The following is a 21,214-nucleotide window of genomic DNA, read 5'->3' as shown; positions in this document are numbered from 1 at the left end:
ACAATGGGGCTGGGTTGGAGTCAGTAAGCTAGTTTGGGGGAAGAGACTGTAACATCAGAGGTGCTCTGAAGGCGATGGTGCTAGGGTGTAGTAAGGGTGCTATCGGGTCACCGTAAAGTACACAAGGAAAGTCCTCGGATGACTCATAGAATAGCAATAATTGGGATTCAGTGGGCGCCTCACTCCCCTGGGCCCTGGCATTACTGCACCTGCTGCACTATTGATAAATGTATATGCCACTGGGTGAACAGATATTGAAGAGAAAATCAGGTGTTTCTGAAAGTCCTCTGAGGCATGCCGGGGCCCTGGAAGCTTGTGTGGCGTGTGCAAGATACATTGACAGGTCGGAATCTCTGAAGGAATGCAGGGCTGGGGCATAGTCATTGACACGTTAGGAGCATGGATAACTGATGGGCCTGTGGTGGAGTGAATCATATGATAGGCCGAAAGGATGGTAGGGCTAATGGCGGATCACCCCCGTGCCCCTCTGGTACTCGAGAAAGGCTCGGAAATTACATAAACCTTAGTATTTGCTGCCTACATAAGAAGTTGTGCCTACTCTATGAATAGACTCTTGGAGGTTGGGGAGAGGATGTGGGTAATGGCCAGAGCTACTGAACTTGGAGCTGGGGAACCACGTTTGAGTCTTGGCGTTGGCTCAACATCCTGTGATTCTGGGCAAATCACTTAATCTCTCCCTGCCTACCAAAAATGAATGTGTTCTTGTATAAGTAACTGGTGTCCATCTCAAGCGCCCCAATGCTTTCGGGTCGTGTTCGCACTATATAAAACTGCAAAAAAATACAAATATATCATAAAAATAGAAAATAAAAATTGATAAAGATGTCGGTCTGCACTCTGGTCCACTTAGATTTGACGTTTCTATTCGAAAACGTTGAAGCAGTACCTCCCATTGTTGTTTCCTAAATACTAAATTATCCCATGCAGACTCGCATACATGGGTTTCAATAGTTTAACGTTTATGTTAGAGCCATGTTAGTACAACATATTTTAAAATTGTACTTTTTGTTATAAAATTAGCACGTGTCACACCCATAATTCAATTACCACCCTACGAAAGTGAAATCTGCAAGTTCAAAATAGGATCTATCAATGTCGGCAGTCCATACGCCTCAGGGCGCAGGGGTGAGGTCTCTGTTCCGTTCTAGGAGGTTGATGTGTTGGTGGGAGTGAATGTGACGGGGCCATGGGCAGACGCCCTGTGTGATTCCTGGTGATGGTGGGGACCACCCGTCCATCGCTTTTTTCATGGTGGATATTTTAGTTTAGCACTACACGTAGACACAATGGATTTGTTTTCTAAATTCTTCTATAATACTTTTGGGGTTTTCAGTGTCTGCAGGATATACACTCGGTTAACTGAATCGCGCGAGTTGATTGGTAGATATTTTTAGACGGAACATGTTCGTGCTTCTGTAGTGTACCTTAAAGTTCGCATTCTGGCGTTCTTTAACTCACCCCTGTCTCAGCGCCTTCTGCTAAGGAAGGTAAGAATGGAGTCCATACCACGTGCTCACTCAGTCGTTGGCCTCTCTGTTCACTAACAGCACAGGTGCCAGAGTGGGTTTAACAGACAACCCTACTACTCAAGAGAACTGCGCCGGACCAACTCCATCCTCTTCGCTTCACACTCTGAGGATATGTACCGCACCGACCCGACCGACAAATGGCAGTCGTACACATATGTTTTAATTCAAGCGGCACACGTCGCCACCCTTCCCTGCAATAGAAAACAAGCATTGAAAATGCAATAGGTCTCGCCTTTGATTAAGTTAAAGCTGTTTGCTTTGCTAATGGTATTATATAGCAAAGCAAATGGCTTTAACTTAATAAAAGGCAAGACCTATTGCATTTTTAATACTTGTTTATTAAGTTCAGTGCGAAGGGTGTGTCCAGATGTGGTTCTTGTGCTCACTGTGCCACTGGAACCAAGCTGCACCGGACTGACGAGCCCCAGCTAGGGCGACCTCCGGACTTGGGTTTCTTGTTCTGTGTTGCAGCAAGGACCCAACTTGGTAGTTCAGACTGGACTTTTCCTATTGGTGCAGGACCAAGGCTGATTTGCATACGGCTAAGTCTATTCTGAAGTGGTATGGCAGGCAAAAACAAAAAAAAAGGATGGACTAGGATGCATCCCTGAGTAATTACCATTGGCTGACATTAATTCAAGCATTACACCCATTACTTTTTTATTTGTTACTTAGCACGCAAACACAGCATACAGGCACAAGTCCACACACAAGTGCTCACTCCAAAGTTACCCAAGGCATGCACAATTCATATGTGCAAAGAAATATTCAAAGATCTTAAACAAACGCTGTCTTCTTATTTCTTAAATCCACATATTGCCTTAAGAGAGGTAATTAGAAGAGGAAGGTGCAGGTTCACAAACTGCGGTGCAGCAATCATTTTTGGCGCCCCTCCCCCCATGACCTCCTCTTTGGGTTCCCTCACTACTACCAGGCAAAAGTGCCCCACCTCTCTGCATAGCCCCTCTCCTACATACATTTCATTTGTTTTAAAGCACTGTTAAAGGCTGGCTTTACTAATACGGATGTAAATATACACAAATGAACCCTTTTTAGCAACATTAGGAATAGATATTGAAAGACTGTGGGGCGGGAGGGAGACATAACGTCCTAACCTATTTGATGCAGTTTGCATGCAGCTCTTTGATTAGTTTTTAACAGTCACTGTTCTAAACTAGGGTTGTATCTTATGAACTGCGGTACCAAAGGGATCTCTGTGACAAAAGCAGTAATCCACTCAGCTGTCCACATAAAACACAGATCTGTGATCTGCACAGTACGTTCTCTGCAGCATGCTCGTTAACCCTCTGTGCTACTGTATGGCGAGTCAAGCTCCTACCTCTCCCTCTAGCAGGAACATTAATTGTAAGAGTTATCTTGACATTTTTATTGCTGCCTGAGAGCTGGACGCCAAAGGAACTCTGCACGTGTTTTTAAATTGTAAATTATGGCTAAACATATGCCCCCCCCCCCTCCCCATGTCAGCGCCTCCCCATTCCCAGGTGAGCGCCCAGTGCAGCTGCACCAGTTCCACCGCCCTCAAACCGGCGCTGGCTGTGACACACTCTTAAGCTAATCAGAATACGGTTGTTGCAACTTCTGAAGAACTGGCGCCCGTTAAAGGGTAAACAGCACATCCCGAAGCTGCAGGTGATTATCAGAACCTAAAATACAGGTTGCACACAGGGCTGTCAAGCACCAGGCACTACAAACGCGCACATCCCGTCAATCAGATTCATCAGACTTCTAAAGCACACCAACAACTATAGAAACGTCATCTGTACTACAAAACCAGGCGTTGCAGATGTTACAGTACATATAAGCTTTAAAGATGCAGAACCCGGACATATGGAACATGTGCGCTGCACATATATCACAGCCATATGAAGCACAAACGCACATCTAATTACAAATAAAATGCAACTAAACCACATCTAAACCTGAATGCCACACCATGTTTAACTCTCACGCAAACACCAAACAGAGTTACTGACAGGTTATGAGCATATTCGCCCTAGCCACTTAAATCAAAGACTTTGCTTCAGGCACCCCCTCACCGCTAGATGTTGCCACTAAACTGGTCTGAAATCACAAAGCACGTGAACCAGGAAATGGCTCCTGGTCTTAAATAGATTTTACAGCGCACTTCAGTGACCGGCTCAGTGTCAGCAGGTAGTGAAAGAGCGAATGAAACACCCAAGGGCAGATTTACTCAGATTGGGCCGTCGGGATTGCGTCACTTTTGTGGCACAGCCCCGATGCAAAATTATTTTTGTTATTTACTAAGCCATGCAAAGCCGCTTTAAGTGGTGTAGTAAATAAATAGGGGCGTATTTACAAGCCACGTGCACTGCTGGTACGTCCCTTTTTCCCATATTAAAAGTGACGCACCTGCGGCATAAGGGGTTGTAAATAAGCTGCATAGTGCCAGATTTTCAAAGCAGTCACGGAATGCAGGGCAGCAGCCAAAAATGCTGCGCTGTATGGCAGGGAGGGAGCAGGAGAGTGCCGTAACTACAGAAGTATGGCTCTCTCCTTCCCTCTCCCTAGCGCTGGTGCAGAATTTAGATACTGTGCGCCAGGCACACATCTTAGCACCATAGTGCTAGGATGTGTACATGAGTCTACCATGGGTTTTGTACTGGAAGGGTAGTCTTCTGGTACAAAATACTATGCTTAGACACACTTTAAATCTTTTCGTACTTTGTAGGTGTCCTGCACAGTGTAGCACGCATGCAAAGTCGGAAAAGAAGAGAGAAATAAAAGCATTTCCCCTTTTAACACCTCCTTTCAAATGGCATTAACTTTTGGGACTAAACTCGGGCTACTATTGTTTGTAGATCAAGTTTTGTATCAAAAGGCATGGGTGATTGCATGGAAACGGCCATGTACTAACCATGCAATGCCCCTTTGGTGCTTTAAGCTGCTTTGCGTTACTTTTAGCACTTTCCAGGCAAAACAAGTTTTGCACTGGACAGTAAATTAGGAAAAAAACATTTTGTGCTGGTTAGCGTCTCTTTTGCGATGCTAACCCAGGGCAAAATGTTTGTAAATCTACCCTAAAGTAACGCAAGGCAGAGTATTGTGCTGCCCTGCGTAAACTGTGCGTTGGGAAGGCGTTCCATGGGTGGAACATTAGCGTTCCCATGCATTCGCACATGGATTTTGGCGCATTACCAAATTTACAAAGACATGTAAAGCTGGGAATGCGACAAGATACTACGCCTTCCATAAGTGAGGCGTAACAAGGAGAGATAAATATTTATTTCTGCTCATTATTGCCTCTTTCCACGTGTTCTGCATTTTGTAGCACACATAGAAAGAGGAAACGCTGTTAAGGATTGTTTTTGTGCAGGAAGGTGTCCCTTCCTGCACAAAAACAATCGTGCCTGTAACAGAGACACAATTGCACAATGTTGTGCCTGTCTCGGCGCTAGGCAGCACACAGTGCACCAGCGATAGGAGGCGACAGAAACGCCCTGATTACTTACTGGTAATCTTCGTTACTCTGAGTTTTGGTCTTCCCTCATGCAGCCCCGAGCCCCCCCTCCCACAAAGACATAGCAGTTTATGATTTCCAGCTTGATGTTTGTCCTTTAGCATTTATGTAAAGACTGCATCCAGGAAGATGGATGAGGAGGTAATGCCCCACATCTTAGCCGAGATGGCCCATTTCTGCTGTCTCCCTTTCACGCAACGCAGCAGGGCAACTTTGCTTGCTGTCCTGAGGCGTTTGAATAATAAGTGAATCTGCCCCTGGTTTCCCTCCCCACACGCGAGACGCTCTCTTTCAGGCACATCAAATGTAAAGCCAGCTGTGCTCAGCCCTGTCGGAAGGACCGGCGTTGCACGCGGGACTGCTTTTCATTCAACTATTGCGTGTCGAGTGGTTCTCGACGCAGAGCGCTGACCATGCCTGGAACACCTGTCCTCAATCAAGGGGGAACTCCAAGTCACTGCCTACGGGGTGCATGTGGGGCCATTTTTATGCTACTTGGGCAGAGAATCACAGATTATATTGATCACGGTTGGACTCACTCATTTTCTGAAACCAAAGATGAAGCATGCTACCTGCCGAATAAAAGCGCCTAGGCACATCGTAAGAGGAGGAAGGCTATAAAAATGAAGTTGAAACCTCAGAGCAACCAATCTAAGCGCTGGTTTGCCACTTGCTGCAGACACACTTCGGGCACAGCAAGCGATTCTGACTTCGCTTAACGTATGGAACAGCCTGGTCAAGGAAGCCTCCTTGTTTCCCATCCCCATGTATAATGCCAAGATTGCAAATATGGAACCGAAAATAGAATGGCAAATGGAGGTCTGTATTATCTTAAACATGTGGAAGTCATGCCACTCCACTTAATCAATATGAACACATACATATGTTCCTAGCAAATGCAGATTTAGTATGCACACACACATGCATAGTGTATGTGTGTATGTATATGTATGTATATATATATATATATATATTACACATGTTAACACATTGTGCGATATCGAACTTTTAATACAGCCGGCTCGGATTGTTGCAGATCTGGGCTTGGCTCGCAACACCCGTCTCACCATCCGTCCACACGTTGCTTTTCACAATTACTATGAGCTATGTGGAAGCGTGGAAAAAATGAGTAAGGCTGTGACAAGCATTAGCGGTGGCCCCACAGTGAGTAATGTCAAGCCTCTCTATCGGGTTGCCATCTCTCTATATATATGAATGGAATAGAGGCACATTACTCAGTATGTATCTTTGTGGCAATGTGCAATATTTCTGTGTTACCGATTCGCTTGAACACGATAGTGCAACCGTGAACATCTGCAAAATATTATTTGGGCGTTCATGCAAAGCAGGAGACTGCCGAGTCTACCGCCCCACAAATAAGACACAGGTTAAACACGTGTGTGGAATTAAAAAAAATTTGTGTGAAAAATAAAGCGCGCGCTTCTAGTCGGGTGCTTTCCATGATTTTTCCAGCCGCCCACCCACGCCCTGGACAGTAGAGGGCGCCCTCCTCTTCGCGCACCCGGGCGTTTAGCAGCAGCCCGGCCAGACTCCACATTCGCCGCATCGTGGCCGGTGCATGGAAGGGCCCCGAGCGTCAGGGGCGCAGGCAGGAGCGCGGTAGCTAAACCCTGCACCCTGGTGAAACTCCTCATGCGTCCTGTTCTGCGCGCCAGTGCCGCCATCCTCACCTGCGTTGGAAGTGATTGTAAGTCCCAGGAGTAACAATAAACGCAGCTCCATGAACACAAAAGGGATAAAATGCCGGGAAATCCAAATGCAAAATCCAAGGAGAAACAATCCTGTGCTTGACCCCTCCACTCTGAGGTAACTACGGTTTATTCCGCGTTGGAGCGGAAAGGTCCGCCAGTCCTTCCCCGGGCGCTGCTGCCGCTTGCCGTAGAGGTCCTGCGAGGGAGACAACTTATGAGGCAAGAGTAAGGAGCCATCCCCACTTCTAGAGGCGCCCAGCGAGGGAGAGCCTATTAATGTCGGAGTACAAAGGTGCGCCCCCTGCAGGGGGAAAGTCGCGCCGCGCGACGCTTCACTCCGCCGAGGTGGGGGCGGTGGCTTTTTCTTACATAAACCCTCTTTTCCCACTCTTTTTTTTCTATCCGAGGGCAGACGCGATGTTGTTTGAACTTTTCAGGATCAGAAATAAATCAGTCACCCAAGAGATTCATATGTGCTGCACGAATGTACATTTATTTGGGCCACACGCAACCTGCGGCTTCAGTGGCAGTACATCTCTTTGCTTTAACTACGAGCACGAAAACTACAATTTGCATCACATTAAAAGAACGGAAATACAATTGATAGCACGCCAAAGTCACGAGTACATATGTATCATATCCATGGTGAGATGGTAAAGTCCCCTACATGGCGACGGACGTGCACCTCTGACCTGGGTGCCTCAGCTACAATGATATCTGGACCTTTAGTACCGATTTTTAGGTCTCGCCTAGCTATTGCGTTTACGCAATCGCTATGCGAGACTCTAGTAAGAGGGGCATTTCAAAGTGCTCCCAAAAGTGGATTGCATGGCGAGCACGCGCACAATCACATGCATCGTGCCACCATGCAATCCATTTGGGGAAGCGCTTCAGCCCACTGGCGCCCTCGGCATCATACTTCAAAGGGTCCGCTCCCCTGCCTGGAATGCGCTCCCCGCCAAGCGCGCGCGCCACGCTCCGCCGCGTCTCGCCGTGACAAATTTGCTTTCACTTTCGCGCGACGGGCGCTCGCTCGCGTCCGGAGCACTTTAGAAGCCGGGCTTGTCTTGTTTTCTTCGTAATACGCATTTGTTCTCTACCTGGCTCCCCTCCTTTTCCTAGGCCTCTGTCTCTCTTACGACCCCATTCCCTTTCGCTTATGTCTGTATTTACTGCTCTCTCTCTCTTCGCTTATGTCTGAATTTACTGCTCTTTGTCTCTCCCGCTCTCCCCATTCTATCCTGCTCTCTCGAAAGGGATTCAAATAAAGATTCCAGTACATTAGTGTTTACCACAGTACCGCGAAGCGCTATTTCTACACAGCTTCTAATCATGCATGCCATGTGCCTGGTGAGAAAAAGGACCTATTTGTTGGTACAGTTATGAGAGGTTTTCTTTTAATGCTTCCATTCAAAAGTCTTTGAAGCTCATCTAACAAGCATTTAAAATGCAACAGGTCTCGCATTTACGCGAGGAAGCTATTGGCATTGTAAATGACAATGCCTTTTATTTTATGTTTTAAAAACCAAAACATAAATAAAAGGCATTGTCATTTACAATGCCAATAGCTCAAACTCCCGTAAATGCGAGACCTATTGCCTTGCAAATGCTTGTTGGTCTTGGGAGAACGTGGATCATGCGTGTCTGCTGTAGCGTCTAGAGGGGCGAGGTAAGAGTGCAGCGCTGCAGCACTCACCCTTAATAAATGAGAAACATACACTGGATAACTGCATATCGACGTCGTGGTTTATGCCCTTGGGCCGCGCCTGGCTCGGGGTTGTGTGATGTGATACATCACTACACGCTCCCTCTCCGGCGTCGCACATCACTACAAGCTCCACCTCCGCCGTCGCACACCCACATACACAACCTGCCTCCACCGCTAATCTCATTGACATTACCCGGAACTCTGACTTCTTACCAAGAATTTTTCTCCCTCCTCACTTGGACAGTAGACCCTCTACTCCTCCTTTGAACTCCCTGAATGGAATATTAGTAATCCGGCTCCCCGCGTCCAACCTCTCCCCTCTCCTAATCCCACTGATTCCGTCCAATCCCTGGCCCCTGTTCACTCTCCTTCCAAAGACACAAGTCATTCTCGGCCCCCGCCTAAAACCTTTAGCTTTTTCAGCTCAATAGCACAGCAACTGAACAGAATGGAGCTGAAAATTAACTCCCTTGCTGCTGATTTCCTATACTTCCAAGAAGATCTTCTCAACAGGACCAAGCCGCCGTGCTCCCTCTCCCCAGGTAGATTTCCTCCCACCCCACTCAATACCATTCCCTTGGCCCCACAGTGCACCCCTCGTCCCTCCAGTCCGTCAACGAGTCAGGCACTTCGACCCAACCGGGATCGCCAACCCTTTTCGATACCGAAACCTGATGAGATCAACGACTCTTACCTCGCTTTGAGCCAGAAGTCAGCCCCTTTACCCCATCCCAGTTATTATCGGCACTAACAGAATCCCAACAAATGTCCACTCGCCTAGACCTCCTGCTCAATACTCCTCTATCCACCTTACTCCCCCATCATCGAGGCTCCCCGTCCTCTCTGCATGCTCCTCAACTGCAGATCAGCAGTACAACATGCCACAGACATTGCTGAAGCTCTACTCGCTGAAGAAATTGACATCGCTTTCCTCACTGAATACTTGCTCAATGTCCACTCCACCCCCATTCTTGACATTCTCACCCCTCCAGGGTACACGATCATCAGACAAGACAGACATATCAAAACTGGGGGAGGACTAGCCATCATTCACAAGGCAGGAATACAGATTACCAAACTTAAACCTGCAGAATACCTATTGTTTGCATACCTGGGTGTCGAACTCACTGTCAAGGGTGTAGTGGAGATGGAGTTCCAGGTACACACACTGCTATGTTAGCATAAGCGTCTTAGAAGTTAAAACGCCATCTTTTCTGCTTTTGCACATGACACTGCAGATAGATGTTTTTATATGAAAACTGCTTGCTTGCTTTTTCTTCACATGAGAACGGTCCGTTGTTCACATCCCTAGACGTGCACCGCGACCTTGGTCTGAACATTATGTGCAGAAACAGTCAGGGCCAACAAACAATGTATGCTTTTGAATTCAGGTTGATCGGCCCACGCTCTAGCCATAACACGCACACAGCTGCAAATATCTGAAACTCGAGCGCCTTTAATATTGCAGTTTGCATGCATGAGATAAACACTTTGGAGAAGACTTTTTCCAGACAGAGCAAAGCTGATCCTGTGATGTGATTCACCTAAGCTGATATTTATGGTATGGGGTTCCCCATTCAAACCTAGAGACCTTCTATTAGTTTAATAATACTAGCTTACTAGTGAAGGGAGGGTGATTGTATTCCACTATCATTTGTAACATGATTTCTCCCTTCATTTTCTATGGTATTGTAACAATGCTGATGGTTTTATTCTTAATCATTTGTCTGCTTATGTTAGCCAAAGTACTGCATCTTCGGACACGTAGTTTATAAAATAAACATTTTAAACTTTACTGTGTCTCTGATTACTCTTGTTGTGGACTGATATGAGAATAATAACGAACAGGTATTTCTAATTCCCACCATTCCTGAGAGTACTCTAAGTCGCTTGTTCTGGGTTGTCTAATCATTGTCCCTCACTCTTGTTTCCGGATAGCGGGAGTGACGGTTTTGACCTACCTAATAGTTACTCTATAGGTTCAATCAAGCTTGAAAATTAAAAAGGTTTTTGTATTTTAAACCCTTGTGCTACTATTATAATAGATTGTTTTCCTTTTCGGTGTCCTTATGGCTGCGGTTCCTATTGCAGCGCATATCCGCGCACCTCTCCGGCATCATTTGACGCTGTTCGGGGTGCCGGACGATGGGATGGCTGTTATCTTTGTGGTGAGTGCCGATGCATCATATCCCTAAGAGTTGTTTTACTCTTGGGTTACTATGCCGGCGGTGAATGCGGACGATAGTACGTTTCACTTCTATACTCCCACACAGGTCCCAGCGAATTATACGCCATATAGGACGCAGGAGATTCCTATTTCGGCTTGGCAGCATCGTATTTGGTTTAATGGCGCCCTCCCCCACACGGTTACACCGGTTCGTTTAGGCCCTTCATCCATTCCATGGGCCACTTGGCCGGTACTGGCCGAATTTACACCTCATCCTCGTTATTTACATGCTACGGTGGATGAGTTACGTGTACTCCATACAGCCCTGATTACAGTACATCGGGCTTTAGTGCAATACGTTTCACGCAATGTGCAGGTAGGGGCACCTGTTGTTGCGGGGCAACCAGCTGGTCCGGCCGGGATTGTTATTAGTCCCGTCATGGTTAATTCGGTAATGGGCAAGCTCCCCCAGAATAAGGACGATTTACCTTATTGGCTTACTGAGAAATTTGCCCAGCTGGAAGCAGTATTTCTGCACTCTACTCCTGTGGAGAAACACAGGATACTCACCATTAGTTTGCAGAAAGACTTAGTCCCAGAAGTGGCCGATTGTGAGAACTGGAGTAAGGTTTTTGCAGCGGTCTACTCGAAGTGGTTCCGCACCCCATCGATGGCCGTACTTCCTTCCGTGATCAAACGTGTTCAAGATCAACACGGACCGGAGGCGGCGGTCGAGTTGGGAATGAGGCTTGTTGGTGTGTTTGACGTGGTTGCCACTCTCATCCTTGGTAACCTCAAGGGGATGCGGTTCACTTTCAGGTGGCGAATGGTCTAGCCCTGCGGTTCACTTTCAGGTAGCGAATGGTCTAGCCCTCGTAGACGACGTCGATAAACCCCGAGAGTTGCCTACAATTATTGCGGAGGCGTATAGAACTATAGGCCGCAGTAGTTTAGGAATTAAGCCTACTATTCAAATCGCAGATGTTCAACAGCAAACTAAGGCGGGTTCGTCTTTCAAAGACGATCGTCCAGCTTTTCCTAAACAGAATTGGAGAACTAAGAAACAAGGAAACCAGCACCAGAAACAGGGGTCTCGTCCCGCATCACCGGTACAAGCGACTAGTGAACACACATATGATTTGCGCGATCGCACTAGAATTAGGTCACCTGATAGATTTCAGGTTACTGAACAACTTTCTCCTCTTTCTTCACAAGAAACATCGGCCTCGCAGTCCGGTGGCGGAGAACGTGGCAAAGGTCAGGGTGCCCAACAAGGACGTGAGCAACCCCGTCAGCCTGACGGTAAGGGCAAGCAGGATGAGTTTGCACGTCAACGTTCCCCGTTTCAGAAGAAGAAAGTTGCTGCACTAACAGCGAGGTATGCCACAGATAGTGAGAACGCAGCTTCGGAACCTGACATGGGCACTAACGCTGCTCGACAGTGCAGCGGAGGTTACAGTAGTGCGGCAAGCACTGCATCCATATCTGGAGGCGACAGCAACTGACACGTTCATTACTGTCGAAACTGCGGAAACTAGAGTGGCTCCCCCTGACAGACTACATGACATAGTCCTTTTAATTGAAGGTGACATACAACGTACAATACAAGGGATTTTTTGGGATAATCTGACCTCTACATATGACATTCCATTAGCAGAGGCGGACTGGCCTGCAGCTTTCATTTTGGCCGCTCCTAGAGGGGAGGAGGTAATCCTCCCGTCCTTCGTGCACACAGTGCCACAGGATCACGCACAAAAATTTGCAGAAGAGTGGGCCCAGGTGCTTGCTCCAGCTTTGTACCGTACTCAGGTTGGGTGGGATAAATTGTCGCCAAGCCATGAGATTCCTTTACGGTCTATGCCCCAGCCGCAACCCCAATATCCAATGCGCCGCGAAGCTAGATCTCATGTCGCAGAAATCCTTGAACAATTGGAATATCAAGGTGTTATTGAAACCTGTGTGTCACCAATGAAAAATCCTCTATTCACTGTAACTAAACCTGATGGGTCGTACCGCCTAGTTTTGGATTACCGGCATTTGAACTCTCATTTTCGGACTTGTGCTGTACAGAATACCCACAGTTCTGCCCTCGTTGATAGTCTCGTGAGAAAAAAGTTTAAGACCACACTTGACATATCTAATGGCTTTTTCAGCCATAATCTGTACTCTATTAGTAGTCAGTGGACAGTCTTTACTTCTGGTGGCAAACAAAAACAGTTTAAGAGATTAGCCATGGGCTATAAAAACAGCCCTGGCGTCTTTGCCGCTCGTGTAGTCTCTCTGTTAGAGAGCATTGACCCTGATGCGTTCTCGTATGTTGATGATATCTATCTCACAGACGACGATTTATGGCTGCATCTGTGTCGCGTTGACCGCATCATTGTTATGTTTGCGGACTTCGGTTACAAATTCAACTTTGCAAAGTCACACATTGCAGAGTATACAGTGTTGTTTTTGGGCTACGAGCTCAACAATGAAGGTCGAGGATTAGCTCCTCACTTCCTGGAGAAGTGCGCATGTCTGCGTGCTCCAACAACGCTGAAAAAGTTACAATCCCTTGCTGGGTTTTCTAAATTTCGGGCGTACTTATATTCCCGATTATGCCCAGCGTATCAAGTCACTATATGCCTTGGTACAACCTAATTTTTCCAAATCGGGCTGGCTGCCAGAACATTCAGCTATCTTGCAATCTTTGCAGGCTGACCTTCTTGCTTCGAAATACTTACTGACACGTGATAACCACACTAACCTGGTAATAAGAATTGTGCCTGGCGCAGTGAGTTTCACGTACTTAACGTTCAGTGAGGGCGACACAGTCCCCATTGCTTACAAATCACACCTGTACACTTCGGCTGAAATGCGCTTTTCCACGTTCGAAAAAGTTTTGACTGCGGTGCAGATGGCGATTCTTAAAGAGCGAGCACTGTCACAGGGGAAACGCATGTTGGTTGTCACACCGTATCCTGCTCTAGAGGCAGTGATGAAAGCCAGTGTACCTAATTCTAAAGCTTTGCATCCACGTTGGATACAATGGGCCACTTTCTTGACATCACCGGATGTCACCTATATCTTTGATGCCTCATTGCAGACTCAGGAGTACTTGCAGTATGAATCCGTTCACCCAGCTCCTCTGTCTTTGCGCCCGCTTGAAGATTACCATTGTATTATTTACACAGACGGTTCGGCGCAACCGGCGACGGGATCAAGGCATGCTTATTCAGCCGCCTGCGCAATTGTAGCTGGTACTTTCGTGAATGGTGAATTCAAGTCTGATGTCGTACATACGCAGTCATTGGGTGATTGTACCGCACAGTTGGCAGAGCTACGTGCTCTTGGGTTTGCACTGCAGTTTGCTGATCCACAGGTTTACAACTCTTATAGTGAGTGACTCGTTTTACTGTGTTCAGTCTTTTAATGACAATTTATTTTTTTGGTCTCAAAATGAATATCGTGATTCCAAGGGTAGCACAATTAAGCATAAAATGCTTTGGGTTCGGTGGCAGAACTTAAACAGAATCTGCCTCTCGCGAATGTGATTCACACTCTTGGGCACCAGCGAGTTGGTGTCCACGCTGTCGGGAACAGCTTAGCTGACGAAGCAGCGAAAACAGCAGTGGCAACATATCTAGTAGCAGCAGTTACAAGATCCAAAAGTTAGATTGATGATGACATCTTGGCAGCTATTGCTGCAACAGAGAAGGGCAGTAATTACCCTAGAGGTTTCCCTTCTCGGTACTCTTATCATTTAAGTCCTGATAAAGTTCCCTATGTGAGAATTAACGACGTTGGTGACAGATTGATTCCCAACGCGGACTGCAGACTTTCATTGATAACAGCGGCTCACGAAGGTATGGCCTCAGCCTATGCCGGCGTTTCAGTGACTGTTACTCTCTGACAACAACGTTACTGGTGGTGCGGATTGTATGAACAAACTCGTGCTTATGTTCTTAATTGTGACATTTGACGGCAGATTAAACCTTCGACTGCTGCGCGCCCACCACAAACACAGTTGTACATATCTAATAAACCACTTGGGTGTGTTTATTTAGATCACTGCGATCCTTTCTCCTCTGATACTGCGTATAAGTACATCTTAGTTGCAGTGGATTCGTGCACACGTTTCCTTTGGGTATGGCCACAAAGGAGTGCTGATGCTCGAACTGTCATCAGGGATTTGCGTGTCTTTGTGGGAATCTTTGCATGTGGAACCCTTCATTCTGACCAAGGTCCTGCGTTCGCCTCTAAGGCGTACAAAGAAGCCATGGGATCTTTGGGGGTCCAAGTCAAATTTTCGTCTCCATACCGGCCTGAGGGCAATAGTGTTGTGGAACGAATGAACCGTGACTTAAAGCAATCCTTGACAGCTAGGGTTTTAGGCACTTGCAGGAACTGGTTAGCCCATCTGTATAACGTACAACGTGCACTTAATAATCTCCCTAGAAGGTCTCTGGGTGGGCGGACCCCATACGAAATGCTCTTTGGCATAAAGATGTTTGTCCCGGACCTTGATAGTCTAGACATGGCGGCGTCAGCCGCACCCTTTGACGTAGATGATCACTGTGCTGTATTACAGAATCTACAAAAGACCAGAGACAGTCTTGCAAAGGAACACTTGCCCTCCACAACTGATGCTGCGCTTCAGATTCCGGTAGTCAGCTGGCTACCTTGAGTTGGTCCGTTAGAAGGTGGAGAACAAGAAGGAGTTCGGCCCCTCTTATCGTGCACCAGTACCAGTGCTTGGCGTGCAGGGTACAAGAACAGTCATTTTACCTCCACTTCCTGGTCGCAAGGATAACATGTACATCTCCATTGACAATGTCAAACTACAGCGAGTGGCCGATTCTTCTTAGTATGACTCCAGCGGTCTCTTATCCAGCGATGCCGAGAAATTCTGTTTTGGCTCCGGCAAATACCAACAGGCCTGACATTGCCATCGAGATGCATACAATTCCTAATCTTTTGTTGCCTCCACCGGCTGGTGGTCGAACTGAAGATACTGAGTATGCTTATCCCACAGATGTGTTGTTGCCTGGTTTACAATCAACTGCAGTTGACCAGTCACGTTTTTCATTTGACACTAACTCTATGACTTCCAATCCCCCATCGAAATTTTCTATTTTTGCTACTTGGTTTAAGAGACATTTTTTAATACCCCCCTGGACTTACATTTGGCTGTTGCTCATGAGTATTTTTTTGTTTATGTCCCTTGGATTTGTGATGGTATTTTTTCGTCTTATAAATGGACACTATCTCACCGAAAGATCTGCAATTAGACTAATTGATGGAACTTTGGCCCCCCACTCCTCATCGCACATCATGAAAAGGGACCAGACTTTTGTGAATATTACTGCTTGGCCTGTGTTGGATGGAATTGTGTGGGATGCTGTTAAATTTCAAATTCATGGTCCCACAGAGGTGATTAATGTCCCAAATGTACTTCATGTTTCTATGGGAGATGTTGTGAAACAAAACATCCGCTCTGATGATTGGGACGTCCAGGCCATAGACGCACTGTTTTCTGAGTTGAAATATTATGCTGCATTTGATGCTGAAGATTTGTATTTAGACACAGCTAATTATGGGGAGCTATTTTGCTACCAACACTATGGCAATCACTTCCTACATAAAGGCAATACATTTAGAAATGTTGTTAATTATACGCAATGGGAACATTGTCCCGCGCCAATTGAAGGCAGCTCTAAAACTTTAGTGAACAAATTTACATATTTTACGGATTTCAGTGTATCTGACCCTGAAGCATTTTATTTTAAATTAGCTGTGGAGCCAGCTTCTAAAGTTAGACTGACTTCGACTAAATTGTTATATTCCAAATCCTTTATGGATGAGTTAACTATAAGGGGTTATGAGCTGTGGAAAGATACCATTGATCTTAAATCACTTTGGGGTTCTAAAACATGGCAGGTACAAGGAACGGAGGCTCTGCATCGTGCTTGCCTCATCCCAAACCACATGTTATTTTTGAATTCTACCATTTTTCAAACCACCGGCTTTGGATTGGCTACTTCTAAATAGATTAATTCCCCTCTCTCCCTGATCTGGGTGCTTACCCAAAATGGGATAATCACACAGATCTGCTGTCCCTTGAGGCGTTGCAGTCATATATTACTAACACATCCTTCAACATTTCCAATTTAAATCGTGAAGGATGGTTGATATGGCAGAAGAGCTCAGATTCCTGTCAACATCGTTTTCTGGGTCTATACCCTGGATATACACAGTTTAGAGTGGACCCCCGCTTTGAATCTTCCCATTCGTTACTACCTATTCTGTAGGGAAGTTATGTCAGAACTGGCTGCAACATTTCACCTTGGCATCTGTTAAACTTCATTTATCAAAATTGCATGACAAAATAGATTTGAATGATTTTGTTAAGGGTCCTGTGGGTGGCAGGTCGAAAAGATGGGTATATGCTATTTATAACAAAGTTTGGAAATTATCGCAAATTGAAGCGGCCTCCAGATTGAGAGCTATTGCTCAAGCAAATTTGGAAAAAGTGCTAGCTGTCATCGATAATAGCATTAACACCCTTTCTTCCAGAATTTACACATTGGATAGTATTGTTTCATCTGTTGTGGATATTGTACAGGATGATATGTCTGTTTTATATCATGGTCAAAATCAATTGCGTTCTATAATGCAGTTTGCATGGACTTTGCAAACGTTGAAGGCTGGGAAAGTTTCCTGGGACTACATGAATACACCTTCTTTATTCCTGCCGTTTAATCTGACTGCAAAACAACAGTTCATGTCCATGAAAGATGCAACATACTCATTACTGCATATTGAAAAGTTGGAACCTTTGCCTTTCTCTGTGGCCGAATTGAACTCCGCTGTTTGGCTTTATCCACGGGTTAATCACCTTGCCATTTCCTTTGTTTCAGTTCAGTTCCTGTATGAAACATTATGCCCTAGGCAGAGATGAACCATTGGGTATTGCTTTTCTGCATGAAGTTTGGTCACTCCCATTTACATACAGATGCATGAGAGAAGGTAAAGAGGTTTATTTGAAAGGTGAGGAATGCACTTCCACACCTGATCACTCAGTAGTCTGTAGGCACATCCAATTGCATGGTGCATGCAACGTTCAGGCACCGAATTTAGCTTGCGTTCCAAAAGGGATTCCAGTGCCAGCTAATACGCCCACTTTTACATTATTAGCTAACGGTAGTTATTTGCTTATAAATAATGAGGCTTGCTGCGGGATGCTAGTGGGAATTCCCTACATTGTGACTGTCTCACAACGTGTAGTCTGCTGTAAAAATGTCCTTTTCCCGCCCCGCATGGGAGATTGGATGTATCCATCTGGCCTTCCATTCAAACCTTGAAAGCAGAGTTCAACAAGATGAGCAGAATAAGGGCTGTTTTGTCTCAAAAAGAAGTTGCTCTGACTTCCTCCCGTGAAACTTTTGTCCTTCACGTAGCAAACACCCGCACCGAGGTGCATGCGCTTTTAAATACTGACCTCCCCCTTCATTTCGGTGCTCTGATTCACACTATATTTAATGCCTCGTCAACAACTGGCTTGGCGCATTTTTTCAAAGTTGTGGGCTCCGGCCTCGTGACCTCTTTCCAAACATTCTTTGGTGTGATAACGGCATTTTTTGATTCTATTTTTTCCAGCATCTTTGGCGGGCTCCCGTTGATTCTCGCCCTCACGGCTGGTGTGCTCCTGTTGGTCTGCTTGCTGCGCAATGGCTGCACAATATGTGTCACACGACAGCCTGCCCCGGCTGCTCCATCTTCGTAACAGGATGCTTGAATATTATGGAACATTACCACTGGCCACTTTAAGCATAGCCTACGGATTGTCCTTCCGGTTTTCTTACTTTACTTGCGTGTAACCTATTTTTAATTGCCTAGATTGTCCCTTCAAATGGGCTCTGGATTTGTGCCTGTTGAACTCGGTGTCTCCTGCCCCGGATTATGATCGACTGATGAGTCCCTTAGTGGCTCATGAGTTGGACTGTTCTGGTATCAGGATTATGGCCTGTGGAGCGGCACATGGAGTCCTAGGTAATTGGGACATCTATACGGCAGCGTATGACTTCTTGGTGAAAAGTTACCTTGAAGAACACGCAAGTTGTCCTCTGATTGTGCTAGAGGCTCCAGTTATCGAGTGTGAGAAGTTGGCCTGGTATATGATGTTCACTAGTTAAAGTGACCACCTTGTACCATGCCAAGCAACCCTTATGGTGTGGTTGTAAGTCAACCCTTTCGGACCAGCTGCCCTAGTGGTAGCGTAGGCTAAGCAGTCTTTCAGGCTAAACTCGTTTAGGCATGTAAAGCAAGCTGTTTTACCATAAGGGTTGCTTGGCATGGTACAAGGTGGTCACTTTAACTAGTGAACATCATATACCAGGCCAACTTCTCACATTGGTGGCAGCGGTGGGATGCGGCGGCAAAGCAGACGTCGATTCGCTGGTTGGTGCTTGCGTTAGCAAGATGGTCACTCCCTGACCATAGGGGAGAATTCCTTCAGTCTTCTGTGCAGCAGAACGTCGAAGTTCCCGTCTTCTTCTTAGTGTTAAGTTGATTCCAGGATGTCTGAAGTCTTAGGACACAGCTCCTACCTTTAAGCGGATTCTAGGGGCCGGACTACCTGCTAGGTCCCTCCCTAAGGGTGGGACCAGGAAAGGGGGTGGTTACACCCCCAATCCTTTGTCCAGCTCGCCCCAGGTCCAGGGCTGGTGTGCCCCAGGACCGGTTTGAACTGGCATATGCACCGAGGCTCCTTGTGAGCCTCAGGCATGTCTGATTCTATTCAAGCCCTACCTGACCAATACACAAAATCCTGTCTGGGGTGGTGCTCGCACCTCCCCTGGCAGGAAACCCTTTGTCCACGTCTCCCAAGCTGGAAGGACTCCCAGCAGCAGGAGGGCAGACTTGTGTCTGTGGTGGCAGCGTCCATTTTGTGGAGCTGAGGCTATGTCTGATTTTACCTGGGTTGCAGGTTCTGTACATGTCGTGTTCCTCTAGAAGGGTGGAATGCTAACCCCGTCGCCAGAACTGGCGAGGGGTTAGTATTCCAATTCGTATGACACCTTACTCGACATGTTTTGATAAAGCCAAACCAAAGATAGCATTTAACCGCGAGGTTCATAATGCACTTAAGAGTATATGGTATGGCGAGATCTGGAAACGGTAGAAGGAAGTTGTTCCGACCACTGCAGACAGGCTCAGCTCATGCCAGAGCACCATCTCACATGAAACCAAGCACTCTGCCTTCAGGATTGTTAAGGCCTGCCATAGGAGTGACTTATAGGTTAACATGTGTCCCATTTAAGGTTAGGTATAGGTATACTACACCTAAGTAAGAGGTGGTTACACCAACTTACCCCAGCTGAGTGATCAGCCAGTTGTGTCAAATTGTTAGGCCAGGCCAGGGGTGGCACAATACATGCTTCAGCCCCTGGTAGGCCTTAGATACACCAATGCCCTGGGTACCTAGTGTACACTGGTACAGGGGCTCACAGGGTGATCCAGTTCCAATTGGTTATGCACCTAAAGTGCATAGTTTCAATTTACTAGAGAGAACAGCTGGCTGGGGGTCTGATTAGCAGGCCATCAGCCTCAATATGTCAAGAACCAGTGAAGCAAAAAGCAAAAATTTGGGGTGACCATAGGATAGCAGACCCTACTCTCCTACACAACTCCCCTCAAACGCAGGGACATTAAACTAGTCTTGACCAGTCTCGTCTTCATGTCCTAAGTGGAAGTACCTGGAGAGACCATCTGCATTCCCATGGTCTGTACCTGGTCGGTGCTCCACTGTAAAGTCCATCCCCTGAAGGGAAATGGACCACCTAAGCAGTTTGGGGTTTTCACCCTTCATCTGATTTAGCCATAAGAGGGGCTTATGGTCGGTCTGAATCTTGAAGTGAGTGCCAAACAAGTATGGCCTCAGCTTCTTCAGGGCCCACACCACAGCAAAGGCCTCTCAATAGCTGACCAATTCTTCTCTCTGGGGGTCAACCTTCTGCTAATAAAAGTAATGGGTTGGTCTTGACCATCTACATTAAGTTGTGACAGCACAGCTCCCACACCCAACTCAGAAGCATCTGTTTGGACAATAAACTCTTTGGTGTAGTCAGGACTTTTCAGGATAGGTGCAGAGCACATGGCCTTCTTCAGGTCATCAAATGCCTTTTGACCGCTTACTGTCCACTGAACCTTTTTGGGCATCTTTTTGGATGTCAGATCATTAAGGGGAGTCACAATGGACCCACAGTTCTTAACAAACTTCCTGTAGTACCCAGTCAAGCCCAAGAAAGCTCGGACTTGAGTCTGGGTGGTTGGAGGAGACCAGTCCTTGATGGATTGTATCTTACTCTCCAGTGGTTGAACTTGACCTCCACCTACAAGGTGGCCCAAGTACACAACCTTACTCTGCCCTATCTGGCACTTAGTAGCCTTGATAGTGAGGCCTGCCTTTTGCAGAGCCTCCAGTACCTTCTTCAGGTGGATCAGGTGATCCTCCCAGGTGGAGCTAAAGACAGCAATGTCATCAAGATATGCTGCGCAAAAGTCATCCAAGCCAGTAAGGACTTGATTCACCAA

At 46.5% G+C, this 21,214-nt stretch overlaps 1 protein-coding gene across 1 annotated transcript in view; it reads right to left on the bottom strand.

The window, feature by feature from the left end:
- The window catches only part of EDN3 (endothelin 3), a 429,809-nt gene extending 422,805 nt beyond the window's left edge, over window positions 1-7,004 (bottom strand). The window contains exon 1 of the mRNA XM_085619462.1: window positions 6,741-7,004. Within this exon, the coding sequence (XP_085475588.1) occupies window positions 6,741-6,792 (52 nt within the window). The 5' untranslated portion in view covers window positions 6,793-7,004. The remainder of the gene's footprint in view (window positions 1-6,740) is intronic.
- Window positions 7,005-21,214: the final 14,210 nt, after the last annotated feature.

This window comes from Triturus cristatus, chromosome 7 (assembly GCF_964204655.1).
Source record: "Triturus cristatus chromosome 7, aTriCri1.1, whole genome shotgun sequence".
In the NCBI taxonomy this organism is placed as follows: domain Eukaryota; kingdom Metazoa; phylum Chordata; class Amphibia; order Caudata; family Salamandridae; genus Triturus; species Triturus cristatus.
The sequence above is the reverse complement of the archived record's forward strand: the minus strand, read 5'-3'. Positions and strand labels throughout refer to the sequence as shown.